Source organism: Nyctibius grandis, chromosome 3 (assembly GCF_013368605.1).
Source record: "Nyctibius grandis isolate bNycGra1 chromosome 3, bNycGra1.pri, whole genome shotgun sequence".
NCBI classification, from domain to species: domain Eukaryota; kingdom Metazoa; phylum Chordata; class Aves; order Nyctibiiformes; family Nyctibiidae; genus Nyctibius; species Nyctibius grandis.
The window spans coordinates 97,044,524-97,063,758 of record NC_090660.1 but is presented as its reverse complement, the minus strand read 5'-3'; the positions used below and the strand labels follow the sequence as shown (position 1 = coordinate 97,063,758).

At 39.1% G+C, this 19,235-nt stretch overlaps 1 protein-coding gene across 1 annotated transcript in view; it reads right to left on the bottom strand.

The window, feature by feature from the left end:
• RGS22 (regulator of G protein signaling 22) overlaps positions 1–19,235 on the bottom strand; it is a 64,622-nt gene that overhangs the window by 22,044 nt on the left and 23,343 nt on the right. The window contains exons 8-15 of the mRNA XM_068396912.1: positions 18,058–18,739; positions 17,341–17,502; positions 16,221–16,401; positions 14,436–14,575; positions 13,799–13,904; positions 11,789–11,914; positions 10,119–10,220; positions 3,252–3,446 (exon numbers count right to left, since the gene is read on the bottom strand). Coding sequence (XP_068253013.1) covers positions 3,252–3,446; positions 10,119–10,220; positions 11,789–11,914; positions 13,799–13,904; positions 14,436–14,575; positions 16,221–16,401; positions 17,341–17,502; positions 18,058–18,739 — 1,694 coding nt within the window. The remainder of the gene's footprint in view (positions 1–3,251; positions 3,447–10,118; positions 10,221–11,788; positions 11,915–13,798; positions 13,905–14,435; positions 14,576–16,220; positions 16,402–17,340; positions 17,503–18,057; positions 18,740–19,235) is intronic.

Sequence of the window (19,235 nt, the reverse complement as noted above, 5' to 3'; positions counted from 1 at the left end):
AAAGTTTAAACAGAAAGCAGATAGACTCAGGATGAGAGTCAACAATAAAAAGGAACTCTTCTGTTTTCACATTTCATTTAAAGATAAAAATGTAGATACATATTGACCATGTCCCAAATAAACAATTTTGGACTCACCTAATTCTTGATAAAATATCTTGTTTCATTATGGGCCAAATATATCCTGCTGTATGGTAGAACAAATGGGAAGAGTAGAGCCAGGGACTGAACAAAATACAAAGCAGACCTTGTCTTTGTGCTGGGAAGGAGTGTGCCTAAGCATCAGCCTGCGCCTAGTACAAAGAGACGCTAGTGCCTCCTAGAAGAGGTCATTTTATGTCTGTGTATTATAACTCTTCACAAATGCATGTATTGTGTACTCAAAAGGATTTAGTTCTGGTTTTTCGTGCTCTGATTAAGATGTTTCTGTTATTAGGGCACTAAGAAGTCTGCACGTAACTACACTTGTAAAGCAAAGCATCATCTAAACTGAAAGGGCAATAGATTTTCCCTCGGTTAACTCAAGGAGGTATAAACTGACACACACATTAACTTAAAGCAAAAGTTATATTTTCAGTTCTTACTTTGGAGGTATTAATCCATTGCTAGAAGCAGTGAAAACACCATATTCAGAGAGTGCTCAAAAGCAGAGTCCTTTTTATGTGAAAATGATGTATAATAATACTCGACTTGACTCAGTGAGGACTGGCAATAGATACTAGACAACTAGTATTGATAATACACATGGAAAATATACATTTACAAAAGGCTGTAAGCTAGTCTAATAGAAAATAAATGAAATTTTGTATTAATTAAAGCATAGATCAATTACATGGTGTTCTGCGCATCATAAACAACTATAGCTGAAATAACTTAGAAGAAATAGCTTAGAAAAAATAGTTTATCCGAAAGCTTAGAAAAGATGCTGAAAAGCGAAGAGAATATTTTGCAGATGTGTTTGGATCAGTATATTACATTTTAGTAAGTTTTTTTCAATGTTCAGACTTTCAAAGTTTCTTAAGGAAATTAATTTATCAGAGGATGAGAGGGAAGGTCCCCTTGTGAATTAATTAGAAGGTAGAAAATCAAAAATAAAGAAATAAATAACTTTCATAATGGGGTGGGGTTCCTATTGGAGTCTCACAGGAATCTGCGCTGAGGTTGTTTTTCCAAACATTCAGAAATTATCTGGAAAAGGAGGTGAGTGAGGGGACAACAAAGTTTGCAAAATTATTCCACAGAGCAAAAAATGAAATTTACTGTGAAGAGCTGCAGGATTTCAGGACACTTTAGTGTCTGCATGATAACAGGGCAGTTGAATTCAATGACAATAAACATTAAGTCATTCCAGTGTGCTCCAAATTAGGGCTTTCCATTAGCTGTTATTACTTAGTAAAGAGATCTTGGAATCATTGCAGATGGCTATTAGCTTACATTTTGCACATCCACTCAAAGTTCACCAGGAGTCAAAAGGCAATTGGAATCATAGAAACAATTAGGAAAGCAACAAAGACCAAAACAGAAAACATGATTCTGCCACTGGATAATCCTTAGTGCATCCAGATCTTGAGTATTGCTTGCAACTCATCAAAAGAATATAAAATAACAGATACAGATGGGGGTTATAAGTGTAACAAAGGTAAGGAATGCCTTCCGTAAGAGGAGAGGTCAGGTAGTCTAGGATTCTTGAGTTTCAAAGAGATGTTGAAGTGGGATACAACAGAAACATGTAAAAGCATAACAGCATTGAGAATATGACAAGATAACAACTGTTCACTGTTCCTCATGACATACAAAACTAAGGCACTGGGTGAAATTATCAGGGAGGAGTTTGCAAACAAAGATAAGCATTTTTTTCTCCTTTTGCATGATTAAACCATGGAACCCACTGCTACAGTGAGGCTGAAGATATAAAATGACTCAAGACACATTCACATAAACTCATGGGGAAAAAAAAAAACCTCATCGAAGACTATTAAACACAAAAATGTAGATAAGACTTCTGCTTCATGAACCTCCTCAGTTGCAAAGTGCTGAAGCTGGCAATACAGCTGTATGGATTTTTTATGTTCTTATACTCTATTCTTAAATCTTTAATTCTGGCCACCGTCTCATAGGCTTAGAAGACCATTCTCAACTTTGATTTTAGGCATCTGTTCTCCTAGTTGTTCATACATGCATGCACGATATAGTAACAATAATACACTGTACTACAAAACTTCCACAGAAGGATTTCAAAATGTTTTGCCAGGGGTGATGCATGCATGTTCTCATTGCATGCTGACAGAAGTAACAGCAGTCAATGATGATGTTTCCTGTAAAAATGGAGATGCTTCATCTAAGGTCACAGTGGAAAAACAGGAACAAGAACTAACTTCCTGCCCTCCTACTCCTGATTCTCCATTTTGAATTTCTCCTTCCATATCCAAGAGAGAGATGGTAAAAACTTAGAATTAGACGTTTGACCTACACCTGGTAACTTGTAGGTAAGTTTACAAAGAGCAGAGAGCCACAGCACCCACCACTGCCTTCACCATTTCTTGTTCTTATTTGTCAAAAGCAGAGTCAGGATTGCAGCCATCGCCTCTGACCTGCATGAGCCTGCTCAATTCAAGCCTTCAGAGGTTTTCTGAGATTAGAACCGAGTACACCACTGAGCCACCTACTTCAGGAAGCCTGCAGGGCACAGTTAGCCCTTACACAGCAGGGCAGCCATCTAAAAAGTGTTTGGGGCAGCAAATACAGCTGGATCACCATATCACATTTCCTCTTATGCTAAGCAGTAGCTGCACTTCAATTCTAAACACCAAAAAATACTCTGTACAATTAATGTGGACCTAGCATCACTGTACTGGCACTCTAGAAACACAGCTTATTTTGTGCTTATCATTAAAAACATAGAAGGCTTGTGGGCAATCCATCGTAAGAAAATTACTTTTGATCAATGGCAAGATTGCAGAAACATGACACTTCCTGAGTGCAAAGAGAAATTTTGCCATAGCAACCTGCATTCCTCCTAATTCACAGACCAAGGGGTCTGTGAAGACTGCACCTTCCTTTCGGATGAGAAGTCTGCTCTCCACAGGAAGTTCACGCTACTCCACACATCAGCGTAGAAAGGAGCAAGCGAGCAAAACATCCCATAATACTTCTCCCTTCCTGACTATAAATGTAACAGGGTTGCATATGAAGGCTCTTGTGATATTTTTCTCTGACATAAGAATTTTTCACGGTGTCATCCACATCAGTTACCTTTCCATAAGCATATTTGTCTGCTTCCACCATCTTCATCCACGGTTCTAGCAGAACAGAGAGGATATATTCTTCTGCTGGGTCAAAAAGATCCTCAAAAGCTGGGTCAATTTTCTGATAAATCATGTTTTTCTTACTCTGATGAAGTCCAATGTCCATACTGGCAGATGGAGCAATGTAAGTTGCATAAAGGAACTACAATAAAACAGAAGAAAACTTTCTTAGCCATCATCCATTCCAATGGTCACGGTCCGGTGAAGGAGAGAATTAATGCATATTTGTCCCCCACTGCCCTGCTGTATATTCTGAACATATATCTAATTACACCTCCCTTGTTTTTGCCAATATTACTATTCTGTCCAAAATTCAGTTACTACCGTAAATGGCCTCCTTGCCATTTTTACTCCTGCTTCTTAAAATGGTTAGATCACAAAATAATGCTTAATGGAATTTTTGCTTGGACATATCTGGCTGATTCTTAGTTACATTCAGATAACCACAAGCGTTACAGCAACTGCACTCTTTGTGAAGTCGCATTGTTGCTTTGCAGAATATGTGCTAGGCCAACTTGTGAAGGAGTCTTACTTCTGGATAGAAGGGAAATTGTAAATTTAAGGTTAAAATTAACGAAAAATTGTAAGATTTCATTCTGTGTGGAGATTCTCTTCCACAGTTCTTTGACATTGGTGAGACTCTCTCACAGTACAGGATCCGTAATAGGAGATACCACTGCACAACTGACGTCTAAATCCTTACCAAAGAAAGGATTCCAATATGCTTTTTTATGAAGCACAGAGTTTGCCATTCAACAGGTACAAACAGAAGAAAGCTGAACCTGGAGAATGTTTCCTTCTCACTAGTAGCTCATTCTTGAAGCATAGAGTCATTTTTTTATTTACTTCAAAGGATTTTTTTTCCAAATAGACCCCTACATCAAATTACTGTTTTTTAAATGTTTCATAAATTGCTATGAAAAAGAACATTGAAAACTCAGAGAAAAACACTTTTTTCCAGGAATATCTTGGAAGAAGATGTTCCAGAATATCTTTCTAATACATCATGATTCTGACTGCAGCTAGGAACTCAAGTGAAAAAAAGATGTTGCTGTAACAGATTTCATATACTTATAAATGTTTTCGCTTCTTCATATTGTCAAAGTCTAACTAGTTTTCGAACATATGGTCAGGGGATCAGATTAGTATCATAAATCTGAATTTCTCTCTAGGATAGCACTGGGGAGCCCATCTTCACTATTTATTATTACACAGGTTTGACAATGAAGAATGCAGGTTTCTGATAGTTCTCATTTTCCTTATGTTGCTTAAATCCAGCTGTAACTAGCAGATGTACAAAGCAGCAGAAAAGAAGAAAATAATACATTTTCTCTGTGTTCAAGCCGTAATAAAACACTGTTGTCTGTAGATTTCAGGCACAGTGGGAGAATGTTTGAGTACATTAAATAATTATGTTTCTGTTTGTTTTAAATGAAATTCTGACTTATTAGACTCTCTCTTTCAAACAGCAACAGTACCAGACTACATCCCCATTGTTTTGGACATTAACAATTTGAACAGACCCTTCAGACTCTCCTGATATCAGGTCATTGAGGAATACAGGGCTCCAATGGCTGACATCCATCCCCCAGTTAGAACTTGTTACGATTACTATAGTTACTGGCTGTGCAGGATTCCACCCCCTTTCTACGTAAATCTAAGCACTGAAAACAAAGACGGGTTGTGACTATTGTGGCCCATGTTATCGGTGCAATAAAGACCCCCAGGTGTAAGGGTAAGGTCAAAGAATGAGGAAATCCACAGGAAGAACAAGATTGCATATATCCTAAATTATTCCCTTCTCACCAAATCCCCAAATAAATTTAAATTTAACAGAGAGCATTAGTTAGATCCATTGTGATTTCAGAAGTTGGAAGTTACTTTGAAGAACCGTACACTAGTAAAGTTTCAGTTACATCGTATTCTAGTCTTATCCAAAACATTTAATGTATAAAATAGCCAAATTAGAAGGGACCAGTCCAATGCTATAAAGATGTGGTATCTTTAAAAATAGACTTTTTAAAAAGGGGTTAACCAGTTTATTTGTCATTAGGGATACATTGCTCCACCTGTTATGACTCATAAAACCACACACAAGGGATGTGTAAATTGGTGAAAAGGGTCCAAAAGATGTTCTCAATATTTTAACACACACTTAACCTGGTTCCTTAAATGGCTGGTCATTTTTAGCATAGTTTTAAGAATAAAATCAAAACAAACACTCCACAACTTTCTTGGGCAGAACTATTCTTTCTCCCATGATTTTGTATGAAATGGGTTAACTTGAGTACATTTGCTACTCTTGTTTAGAGCTGACAAAAAATATCAGCCTACAGAGTCAGAAATTGCCCAGACTAAGGAAGCTTTGGCCAAAAACTATTGACAATCTGCTCACATAAACACTGTCGTAATATATTGCCATATTAGGGACTGCCTTTGCAGGCTGCCTTACCTGTAGAACTGCCTCCAGTCCAGTATAATTTCACACGCAAAACTAGAGCATAGTAAAGACAGACTTTTTTTTCCCCCCAGAAACAGTAGTTATGGCTGGTAATACAGGTGAAGCAGAAATTTAGAGGTGGTTAAACTAGCTATAGGAGTGCACTTTTCCAAAGGACCAGACCCTCAGTGCTGTAATCAGGATGGTCTCTTCACTTTTGAAGGATGCAGTTTTACAGTGTCAGAGGATTTGGTGTGATGGCATCTTTTTGTTTAAATTCTTGTAAGAATCCATTGCTATGGGATTTGACTCACCAAGTAAAAAGATAGCATCAGAAAGTGACAAAGTGAATGCAGGCACTTGCAGATAGGGGAGAAATGAGAAGGAGCTTTCATCCCTGTATTCCTTGCTGAGGGTTCAGGCGCATCTGTAGATTTGCACTGATTTGAATGCAAGGAGGGCAGGAAAACCAACTGAGAGGAGTTCTAGACATGCCAAAAAAAGAGAAGTGTCTGTGTTTACAGCCTTCAACATTGGACAATGAAGATAGCAAGATATAGGGGGAAATACATCGTATCCTGTAAAAAGGAATATTCATAGCCTTTTTTGACTCCTGTGTCATGGAAGTCTTGTGGTTTTCTTAATCTCAGTGGAATAGTGAAACTGTTGTATTGGCCTATCTCCTAAATGATCAACAGGAAAAAAATACATTTATTGAACTTAAATGTTATCAAATTCACACAGAAATGCCGGGTCTTACACTTTGGCCACAACAACCCCATGCAGTGCTACAGGCTGGGGGAGGAGTGGTTAGAAAGCGGCCCGGCGGAAAGAGACCTGGGGGTGCTGATCGACAGCCGGCTAAACATGAGCCAGCAGTGTGCCCAGGTGGCCAAGAAGGCCAATGGCATCCTGGCCTCTATTAGGAATAGTGTAGCCAGCCGGTCTAGGGAAGTGATCGCCCCTCTGTACTCGGCACTAGTGAGGCCGCACCTTGAATCCTGTGTCCAGCTCTGGGCCCCATACTTCAAGAAAGATGAGGTGTTGGAGCGAGTCCAGAGGAGGGCGACCAAGCTGGTGAAGGGTCTGGAGGGTATGACCTACGAGGAACGGCTGAGGGAGCTGGGGTTGTTTAGCCTGGAGAAGAGGAGGCTCCGAGGTGACCTTATTGCAGTCTACAACTACCTGAAGGGAGGTTGTAGTGAAGCGGGAGTTGGCCTCTTCTCCCTGGCAACTAGCGATAGGACAAGAGGACACAGCCTCAAGCTTCGCCAGGGGAGGTTCAGGTTGGACATTAGGAAGAATTTCTTTTCAGAAAGGGTTATTAGACATTGGAATGGGCTGCCCAGGGAGGTGGTGGAGTCACCACCTCTGGATGTGTTTAAGAAAAGACTGGACATGGCACTTAGTGCCATGGTCTAGTTGACATGGTGGTGTCAGGGCAACGGTTGGACTTGATGATCGCTGAGGTCTCTTCCAACCTGGTTGATTCTGTGATTCTGTGATTCTGTGAAATCTTAAGCATGTGACATCAAGTGCACATCGTACTTCATTTATTCAATGTTTTATTCCTTTTGTAAAACACAAAGAATTTTCCTACCTGCCAGCTGTACATTTTCCTGTAAATATATTAGAATAAGTGATGGATTGAACCCAAAACCCCGTCTGGAAATTTGGTCAGAGTTTGCATCTTGAAATTTCTTATAATGGCACAAATCTGAAGATACAAAATGCTTAGGAAATTCAGATTAAGACTTTGGCCTCATTTATGACTTTCCAAATCAGGGATTGTTCAGGCCTTAGGTTTTGGTGTGAATTCATCCCCAGATGAGGCAGCTTTGGTAAACAATCTCAGAGTGACTAGAGTGAAGCAAGAAACATGAAAAAGTCCAAGTGCTTTGTATTGCTGCCCAAAGGCACAGATACTGCTCTGATCTAAACAAGGGGCTTGTGCAGCTGCTTGACAGAATCATATGATGGAAGAATACAATGGCCTGGCTGGTCTTAAATGGAAAGGCTGAACTGCCTTAACCCCCATCATCTCTTTCCACTAACACGAATCTTATGTCTGACCCTAAAAGTTCACAGTAACGACAACTCCCTTTATCTAAATTGACTCTAGTGTTAAAATATTGTACTTCCCATAACTGTATTAAGTTTTCTAACTCTAAATAACTATTTTTTAATCAAAAACTATAATATGTGTTTATTGCTTTTCTTTCCTAATTTATTTTTCATTCTTGTGTATATGTTCATAGTGAATACCTATATATATTCGTGGATGACTACTGGTACTCATAGTTTTTCTTATCCATCAGATTTCATTTGCACTGTAGCTTCTTTCCCTGGATGAATGAATATACACCTTGGAATGCATTTTCTTACTCTATCATAAAGCTGAGATAAAAATGCCCAAAAAATGAAACGAGAAGCAGATACACAGCAATCCAGGTTTGCTCTTGTTTCTAACAGGAAGCAGGCAGAACATATACAGAATACTCTGGATGTCCCTTTCTGTAATAAATAGTAAAATATATATGATGATGTGTTGTGCGAATCCGATCCACAGTCTCTTAGGAGTATTTGGAATGACTATCGTATTGTGCCAAAGGTGAGCACAGAATTTGGGAAGGCATCTCTTCCATAAGCAGACCCTGTAGATTGGATGCAGCTTGACTCTTTACCATGTTCCAATGAAAACAAGAATAATTTTTGTGCAGCCTTAAAAGGCAAGCTTGAGAATGATACCAAATGTTGCAGCACATGTGTTGATTTGTTATGTTACATTTCAGCTGTTAGTTATGCTAATGGAACAGTTTCACATATTTCGTTTTGATGTATTTACTTTAATGGCTATGTGTATGTAGCTCTTTGCAATTGCCTGGTAACAGTGATTGTACGATGTTCTGCTGTCACCACCAGGCCAGCACTGGAAATAAGATAAGTTAAAAAGACCTGGGCCTTAATTTTCATCCGTGTAACCACTGCAGAAAGAATGTAAGCTGGTGTGAAATGAAACCAAATTGAAAACCATCATGGACCATAACCTCAGATTTGTCCTGCAACAAAATATATAGGAAAACAGAGACACAGTCTAGATATGGTTAACTTGCACGCCTGTTGTGAGCAGGGTCCCTAGCCACACACAGGCCTGGGCAGACATGAGAGACAGTCAGTCTTAGGGGTACAGTCAGTTGCCCTCAGCCTTGGGCCGTAAGTAGAGCTGGGGGGGGAAAACAACTAAATACGGTAGCAGTTCAAGTTAGCTAGTGTGTGACAGGAGAGAGGAAGGAATCTGTGCCTTGGTCTCTGCTTGGAGTTTCTGTACAAATAATACTGATTCAGGTGAGAATTCTGGACAAATATGCAAAATTCTGTCATATGCCCCAGTAAAATCTCCAAGTAGGAAAAGAAGACAAATTCAAGGAAGTCCAGATGCTCAGTAACATAAGCCATACAAAGAGATTATTCTCTACTGCTCTCTATGGATATTTGTTCCGACAACATGTGAAGTAGCTTTGCTCTATTACAGCATATATTGAAATATGCAGATAGAATTTACTCCTACAGAAGGTTTGCAGAGGAAAAACAGACCAAAGTTTCACAAAGTGATTTTAAGGGTTGCTTGGAGTCCTCCTAATGATATCACATTGCTGCAGCCTCCTTCCCTGGCAGTATCGGACTATTCTGCAGGCGGTGACAGCTATCAGCACCCATGTGGTGAACGACTTTGCTTTTGTTTTATTCCCTGACTTAAAGTGCATGCTCAATTAAGAATGCTCATTTATAGGAAATATCAGTTCTGCTTGACAGTAAATGAGGGTCTAAAGATCAAATGAGGAGGATGAGAACCGTGAGAAGAGCATAATGATGCCCTGACAATCAGAAAAAGAAAAACAGGACTGGCAACCGAAAGATCCATTTTCATGACTAAGGTCATTGTCTGAGGTCTGGACTGTGAGACCTGCAATTCTAACCCACACAGGAGATAGAAGGAAAGGTACCGCACAATTAGATGATTTAGAAAAAATATTATCTCTGATGTTAACACTAAGCAGACAGTTTCCAAATATGACACAGAGTATCAAAGGGGAGATTAGGTAAACTGAGTGTAATAGATAAAACCGGGAACAGGCAGCAGAGCCCAGAAATCAAACTATGCATGTTTAACATTTAAATCAAGAAATTCCATGGAAACAATCCAAAGAACTTATTTTATTGTCCACAACCCAGATTTACTTTGGTGTGGGTTGTTAAGATTTGGAAACTTTTCTACTTTCTATCTTCTTTTCAGTCTTTGTACTGAATATATGTATTTGTGAAGGGAATGAACAAATGTATTTGTGAAAGGAAAACATATTATTTACAACTTACTTGAGCTTGCTTGCGTATTTTAAAAGGATGAAGAGTTTCTTGGTAGAAAAGCTGATGATAAGCCTGTAGGTCAAACCAAAAGTACGCACTGTTCTTCCACAACTAGAGATGAAAAATATCGTAAGTTATTGCTACCCAAATATCACAGCTTTATAAAAGGTTGACTTTCCAATGCAAGTAATTACTTAGCTCCTTGGGGTCATCATAAATCAAGCTCAATTTAAGATGGATTTAATCTTCTATTGCATACTGGCAGAAGGAGAACATATTTAATGGCATCGTCACTGTGATAGTATATCTTTTATTGTATCCTTTATGCATAATTGGCCATTAAAATTGTTAACATTGCAGTTAACATTTGAAGAGTAACCACATTTCAGTGGCATAAAGCCAGCACTAAAGAAGAAATGCTGATAATGGACATTCAGAATTCGTGCCATGGTGAAATAGCATTTTGCAGCAATAACCAAAACAATTAAATACTGTGTACTTGACGTATGTTACTGTGACTATCATTACATTTTTATTACAGGCGTTTCTGAGGCACAGAGTCTTGGCCTGATTTCATTAATTCAAACAAATATCAAAAGATCTTTCAGAAAAAGAGGTCTAGTTCTTTCCCCAAGTCCTCTGTTTTAATTATGTGCTTATGGGGTTTGGATCTTTAAAATACCCTGAAACCCCCATCACTGGATAATAAAGGAAGTGTTCCAAAAAGCTAGGGGCAGGGAACTTTGCTCCACAAACTGTAGCCCACTGGACCTGGCATGTGAGTGAAATAGGCTCCACAGCTGTAGACAAAACCATAAGGAAATAATTTTCAAAGGAGTCTGGCACCTGCAAAGGCTAGAGGACGTGTGGGTGGATGCCTATCTCTGATGAAAAAATAAGTTACTTTTATTTAGATTTCTATCTATACACATTTAACATTTTTAGCTGAAGGTATTCAGCTTTGGAAACATTGGCTCTTGCCTTCTGGTAGCCAAAGGCGTTTCTAGCTACTGCTGCTGGATTCTAGGTTGTGCCAGCGGTGAAACAGATGTCCATCTTGATTGCATTCAAATCTCCCCTAAAGACTCAATTTTTCTGCAAAGCCACTAAGCACTGACTCAGATTCATAACTTGTTCCAACCAATCCTCAATTTACACGCAGCAATGAATGATGGATCTGCTGACTGCAGAGAAGAAATAGTGTTATGTTTCTCAGAAATCCAAGAAGCTTCGTGGAAGCAGAAGGACGTTTTTAAAACATTGGAGATTTTGGACATCACTAACCCAACAAGTAAGAAGGAGGCAGATTATAATGAGTAATAGCATAGCAGATTTTCCGTCTTTTTAAAAAATGTTTTTGTGGGTTAAGACCTCATTTTTTCTGCCAAGTTAAAGGCTAGTTTTTAAAAATGATTAGTCTTTTTTTATCCCTGATGGTACAATCAGATTTCCAATAGGTTTGAGACAGTTAGGATCTGACAGCTTGGTCAAGACCTGTCATTAGTTTGAATATACACATGAACAGTTTATTGTTGTTGAGGGATTGGAGTCTCACAAGTAATAATTCATCCAGTCATCAATCTTTCTTTCCTAATTTTTTTTCAGTCTGGCTGCCCTCTATAACTTGGCATTCAGTCAATTGTGGACTAAATTATCACAGGGTAGGAAAATGCTCATACCTTATTCCCTGACTTCTCACAGAAGTGTGTGAAGTAGTAGCCTGCTCTGTTCTCCAAATAAAGAGACTGCAGCATGCTTTCCATTCTTGATCCCCCTAAGACAACACTGCCAGCAGCACTTTTCCCCTGGACAAATAAAATATAATTATACAGCAAGGAATAACAGGCTTTCATTATTTTCAAATGTCAGTACATTGCAATGGAGGGCCATGCAGTGTGTTCAATTGGTATCTTCACCCCAAGAAACTATACTCCATTTTCTACTACATATGCAATTGATCATAGCTCTCCATACCATTTTCCCTCTAAATATTCACATCCAATGGAGTAAGTCTGATGACTGAATGCATGTAGAGTGGCAAAATGACCATAGCATCCCTTAGGTGATTCCTCAATACTTGAAACAGGAAAACAAACCTGGCCTTAATTCTGTCATTAACTCTTTAGCTTTGAATCCAGGGAATTCCAATGACACTAAACCATATCACTTAGCTGTCAACAGTTGCCTCAGCTCAGGCTATTGTGTTTTGAACCAACAGAAGTTAACAAGTGGTTATTTGGTCAAGCCTCAAAACGATTAACTATCATGGAACAAAAGATATGTCTCCTGGGGTTACACCACTGACATCAATCAAAATCATGAGCATTTTAAGAGAGAGGAAATCCATGCCCTTTACTGTGGCTCCCTCCTGGAGAATTTGAGGAAGAGTACGCTCATTTTGACAATGCTCGCAGAGAAACCAGAGGAGAGTACAAACTAGTAAATTATCTTCTGATGATCGCAAGAGAGAAACTTTGGCTGACTTGCCATCTCTGATAGCAGAAGTGGGAGCAGATGAGTGTTGTGGCTGACAACCAGCTTCTTTCCAAAGAGTAACAGGGATGGAGAAGTGCAGGAGGAAGCCAGACTTCTGAAGCAGAGCAGGAAGATCCCACTCCCCAGTACAAAGTTAAACTATGGATCCCTGCATTCCCCTTTGCATCGTATTTGTGATGGCAAATTGTGGGGTCCTGACTGTAGGTTCCAGTCTAGCCCTCTAACTGCAAATGGATAGTATTTTCCTCCCTCAGCCAGAGGGAAACTCTGCACGATGAAGGTGTAGGAAAACTAATAGTTCATGGTGTGAACATTTCCTTAATATAAATTCCTAACTGCAAATGTCCCCTAATTGCAAAGGCGAGTCTTTTCTTCTGTCAAAATTAACAAAGAAATAAAATGATTGTAGTGAAGTAATAAAGTATGATTTTGATGTGAAAAACAAACAATCACGTGCTCAAGTGATCACCAAACTCCATGTATATGTAAACAGGCCCAGATTTCATAATATTTTTTTTTTTTAGTTATGAGGCCATGGGCATCAATACCTCCATGAAGCAGCAGGCTGTTTCAAGACCATTCCACACACGTGAAAAATTTCAGATATATTTTAAATTGCCAAATCTTGACATCTCACATGTTCGATTTGTCAGCATTTTAACAGTTACTGAGAAAAGGCTCTTCTGCGCAGCCTGTCCCTCCTGAGGTTTGCTGGATTGAGGGCCTGCTTAGCAGGCAATAATTCAACAAAGAAAAGAATGAAGTACACAAGCAATAAAGAGGAATTGTACAAGTGAAGCATTTTCCTCCTATGAATTTTGCTATTTTAATGACTTTCTAGGGCAGATTCAGTTTTCACTGCAAGTCTGGTATACTTTCCTAGGCAACGATTCCACTGAAGCATTTGTCCAGCAAGTTTTCCATAATAGCCTACTGAACACATGGTCACCATGGAGAAGATCAACACTTTCTAGTGAAAATAAACCTCTGTATGTGCCATGATTTCCTATCAAATATGTGACAGATACCACACAGAAAATGCTGACATTCTAATTATACCTCTGCATACAACATTGACATTCACATAACCAAACCAATTTCTCCCCATCACTGACTACCTCTCCTTTCATACTACAGAATAAAGTGCTTTAACCCATAATTCAAGACAACTAAAATTTTTGAGCACTGCTTACCGGGAGCAGCTCAGCATAGGTGTACTTTCTATGACCCTGGTATTTTGAGTCTTTGGTGTCATCCAAAGCCAAGCAATGAATCATGTCTCTGCTCACTGACTTTGGCCTGAATCCACAAACAAACAAGATTTTCAATATCTATTTAAGAAAAAACTAGGACTGCTTATAAAATAAACAGCTAAGAAGGGGCATGACAGAGGTAGAATGACATAGTGAATAGTAGAGGAAAAAGCACATGGAGTTCAAATTTACATTTACATAATAAATGTAAAATATGTAGAAGAATAATTTTTCACGTGGCCCTGTGGAAATCACTGACACAGCATATCTTTGAGGGCAAGTGCTTGAGACAGGTTAAAACAACAGAAATGTATGTAGACAATATCAACGATTATACAAGAGAGGGTAAAACACCTGTGTTTGGAGAAATAACCTTTTTGTGTTGTGGCACAAGCAAATGAGAAACTAATCAGCAAGGGAGGAATTCTCCATGCATGCAATCTGCAACGTAACTGTGCTTCACTAAGCAGATTATTATATTAAAGTATTCATGAAAACATTAGGATCTAAAAGCCTTTCATAAACATTTGAGGTATACTGTTGTGCAGAAAGGTGTACAAGGGACTTTTTTACTTACCACTTTCTACTGCTAGAAATGGCATCCCTTTGGGGACTCTGACTTGATGGCAGGGTAGGTGATAATCTTAACAATCTCTTCAAAGAGGAATTTGGTGTAGCTAGTTTTAATGAAGTTGTTGGTGAGCTTGTTCTACTTTTCTAAAAGACATAACAAAAATAAGGCAATTCCAATTATTTTTCCACCTTTGTGTTTTCTTAACATGTTCTCATTAACTGCTCAAATACATTCAAGGGTTTTCAGGACCATTTTGCCTTGTCAATCACAATATGTAAAACTGCAAATTGCAAAAAGCTTTTCTGAATATCTTGCAAGATTTTTCAGAACACCTTAATAACCACTCTACCTTAAAAATTACATTTTTAACAGGTAGAAATGTTACATGCACTTTGTATAGAATTACAAAGGATGTCAGGTGAAGAGCATGTGAACATGTTTTGTGAATCTTTACTAAGATTACCTTAACTAGTTTACTATAAACCAGGACTGTAAGGCAGATACAGCCACTCAGAGTAAGAGAGAAAGGGAGCATTCTGCCACACCATCACTAACTTATTCTGAACAAAATCATGCTACGACTTTTTGGAGATGCCAGTTGCATTCAAAGTGTCCACAGAAATTCACCCAGAATTGCTGCTCTTCCTAAGCTCTTGCAAGCACAGTGGAGCTGGAAGATTCAGAAGTCCAGATTTCTCACAGGGGAAAAAAAAAAAGGCAGCAAGAAATGGTCCATCAGCTGATTCTGTGAGGTTCATGGGTGCCAGGTCATAGTTTTCTTCAAGTACTGAACTCAACAGGGGCTGGAAAACCTGCAGAGTTAGGATCCTGTCTGCCTGACCTACAGCTAGTCCTGAGTCATTAGCACACCTTGCGAAGCCAGAACTGATCTCTGTAAGAGGCAGCTGCTTCTGGCTCCCATTCCTGCTGTGCCCAGCAGGAATCTGGCTCCTGAACCCAGCTTCTTCTGAACAGGAAATCTGTCCCAATGTTTTTCCTCCATTATCTCCATGAGTTAGCTTTTTAAAAAATATAATTGTAATCTAAAACTATCCAACTCAAAGTAACAGAGGTGTTTGTGAACAGCTCTGTGGCATAGCCCATCCAGTTCTTGATGCTGGAACCACAGTCTCAATTCATGTTCTCCAAGTACCTTCTGTCCTGATGCTTAGCACCGTGTTGTTGAAAACCTGCAGCTTTCATTGCAATCACCTCTCAAATTCAGGCTTTCAAGGAAGAACAAAGACAAAACTGAATTGGCCACCTGCAAGCTACATGCTGTGAAAAGGACAGATCTATGTTGTGTGGCTCGTGGCCCTCAGTAGAAAGCAAAATTCACGTGTAGCTGATTAAAGGACTGTGGTGATAGCAAATGAGCAGAACTCTGCCCTTTTTACAAACATGAGGAGTAGATTCAGGGTAACTGCAGTGAAGTTGTAAGAATTACTCTGGATTAAGATAAGGCTGGTTGAAGGCAGAATCTGCACTGCTAGATCCTTCATCTTGCAGTTCTGAGAATTTCGAGGTAAAATGTCTATCCAAAAGACTTATGAAATAGCCAGGATGTAACTGAGAAGGTAATTTGACTCAATTTATAGCAATTTGTTGCATAAAGTATAGTAAAATTTTGCTGCACTTCTACACATAACCATCTGCAACAGACAATCTTGATAAATCTTGACTTCCTGCCGACCAAGTACCATATTCTTGTCCCATTGAATTCAAGGAGTTTTATCATTATTTTTGATGGGACAAGGCTTCGTTATTCAGTGTTGTGATCCTACCTACCTGCAGAAGAGAAGGTGGTATCCTAGGTGTGCAAGACTTAGGTGTCAATGGCAGCAATGATACCATTTGTGGAAAAGGATCAATGTCCACTCTTGGTCTCTCTTGGCATGTGTGCCAGAGCTTCAGTTTTGCACTGGCGGTTTCTATTGCTGTTGAATGAGTGACGCAAAATCTGGGACCCCTAGGGAAAAAAAACCCTAATAAGCAGAACTTTCCCAAAACATTAAATACTGGGATAATTGGCCTTTGTTTTTTGTCCATGATGTTGTTTACTGTATCAAGATATGGTGCTACATGCACCTAGAATTAAAAATCAGTTAGTATTAAAAATCTGTTTAGACATTGCACTCTTCCAAATCTACAACCAAACTACACATAAATAAACTTAGGTTGCAAATTCTGCACCATTATATAGTTGCCTTTGTATGAGTCTGCAGTAGGATATGCCCCATCTATCCTACAACAAAGAATAGGAAAGGATTGTAGGTCACAGGACATAGACCATAACTCTCATGAAGCTCCACAGCAAAGTTCACAGTTGCAGGTATTTGTTTATGCCTGCAATTTCTTAATCCCACTTGGGGAGGAGAGAAGACCTTCAAAAATTTAGCTTATGTTTTGGAAACAGGTTAGAATTTGTATCCTTGCTTAAGCTGTCAATATGTAAAAGGCATTTTGTATGACAGACATTGAACAGTAAAGTCTCAGGGTCAAATTCCACATGGATGTATACACAGAGCATCCTCAGAAACTTGAGAGCGCCAATATGGGGAATAGGTTAAGACAGAATTAACCTTCTATAGCTGGAGGAGTTTCTCTACCCTGCAGCCTAAAGTTTAGTTGAATGGTATCCAAGGCAGCTACACACAAAGTACCTCAGATGCTCTGGCTGTAAAATAACAAGGTCTCAGTAAGGCAGATCTACCTGGCTTCTCAGCAGATTGCAGTGTAGTTTAGGCTCAACTAAAAATAAAGAGGCAATATCTGCTAGTATTTATGATGACATTGCTTCCCATAATTGCAATGGGATAAGTGAGATGAAATAAACCTAATGGGCTTATCAAAGAAAAGGGAAATTTGTTAAACAATAGAATCTTAGTTCATGTTCATTTTTTCATACCAGTAAAGAAGTAGAGGTTTCACTACTTCAGGCTGAATCCGTCTTAAATGGTTTATATTCCACTGATCTCCATGCAGTAGATCGAGTCTGAGTAACACTTCCGAACTGAGGAAATAGTCTCCACTGCTCAGCAGATAGAGTTTTTTCATCTTATTGATTTGCCTCGAGTCAACACAAATAGTCACATAAGCATGTATCAGATGCTATACAGAACCAAGTACAGTTCATCCTACTGGTTAAACTGCTGTCATGCAACATGTTTTTAATTGCAAGTGGCAGAAGCCAAAACAATTTTTCTGCAAATTAGAGACAGGTTGCATATAAAATAAAATGTACAGTGCCTTAGAATAGACAATCTGAATCCAGCAGAGCCTTTCACTAAAGCAGTTTGTCATACTGAATGCCCTACTTGTGAATTTCAATACTTTTATTCTTTTTTTAATTTCTGTTGCCATCTGTTTTCCAAATGTCTTTCTAACAAAGCCTTAATACTATGATGATTCTGACTTCATGTAAGCTTTGCAAACATGACTCTGCAAAAAGAGTTTTATCAGCTTCAGCAAAGTCATTCCTGACTTACCGTGTCAGGACACTCATGATTACTTTAATTATGTCTGTTCTATTCAAACATTACAATATATTCTGAAAACTCAAAACCTGCATTGATCTAGCTGGGTATTAAAACAATGGGTACAACTGTTAAATAATGGGAAGTACCTTTGCTGCCTTGTAGTGTCCTTAAGAGCCTTTAGTCTTTCAATATCCATCCAGAGCCACCAGTACCTCTCCCCAAGTGTTCCTTTAATGAACTTCTTGAATCTTTCAAACTCATGCCTGTTGCCAATGTCATAAGTCCTGTGACTAATACACCAGGCAGCTCTACTCTCTGCCTCGTCACTTTCAGAACTTGTTCTTGAGATTACTTCTTCAGTATCTCGTTCTGTTACGTCTCCCTTGGAGTCCAAGAAAGTAAACGGAGAAGAACTTTGGGAAAAGAGTGACTCTGCAGTAGCATGGGCAGATTCATTATTTGCCAACTCATGTATAAACACTTCAGACTGTTTGTGGAAATCCACATCACTCTTAATGTCAGCAGCTGGCTGGTGGGTCAGTTCTGAAATGGGTTCCTTCATTACAAATTGAGTATAAGCTGGCATGAATTCTTCCGGTGTCTGAAAAGTTGCGCTTTCCTGTCCATTTTCTTCTTTTGCTGCATTGTCCCATTTCGGGTCTAGATAAACTCTTAAGTGAGTGTGGAAAGGAGGTTCAGCAATGGCCACAGAAGAACCCTCCTCAGCCTCTCTGGATCTCTCCCTAATAATGTCGGCTTTTGCTGATGCTGTCCTTGAAGGTGAAAGGGAACTCTGTTGGTGGCATTCCTTATACCAGGAGCCTGCTTCTGCATTAAACCAGAAAAGATCATTAAACATCCTTTTGATTCAGGACTGTTCTCTTGCATATCAACATTTCCGAGTTAAAAAATGCAACTTATTTATATTGTGCTGCTGCAGAACAATCAGTCTATGTCACACTGCAGAGCAGGGAATAGCAGAGGTGCTTCTGCTCTTGCTGTCTGGCTAGAAACTCAGCCCCATAACTCAGGAACTCCTTCCCTGTTGAATTCCAGCAGAGCAGCAGAGTTCAGGAACAAGTCCCTCTGGAGCCAACTGTCTTGTTTACTCAGCTGAGCATCCCAGCTCCTCAGCACACGTTAAACCACCTGGTTTCTTCCTGAGTATTTGGTCATAGTTTGATCAAAGTCATAGTATGTAGCAGTACTGGTTTTTGTTTAGGCATGAGGAAGCTAGTAAGTGATAATTCTTTGTCTACTTACGTTGATTATTGCAAAAGACTAAAACATTGAACAGGCCTCTCTCGGTTGGGTAAAATCTCAA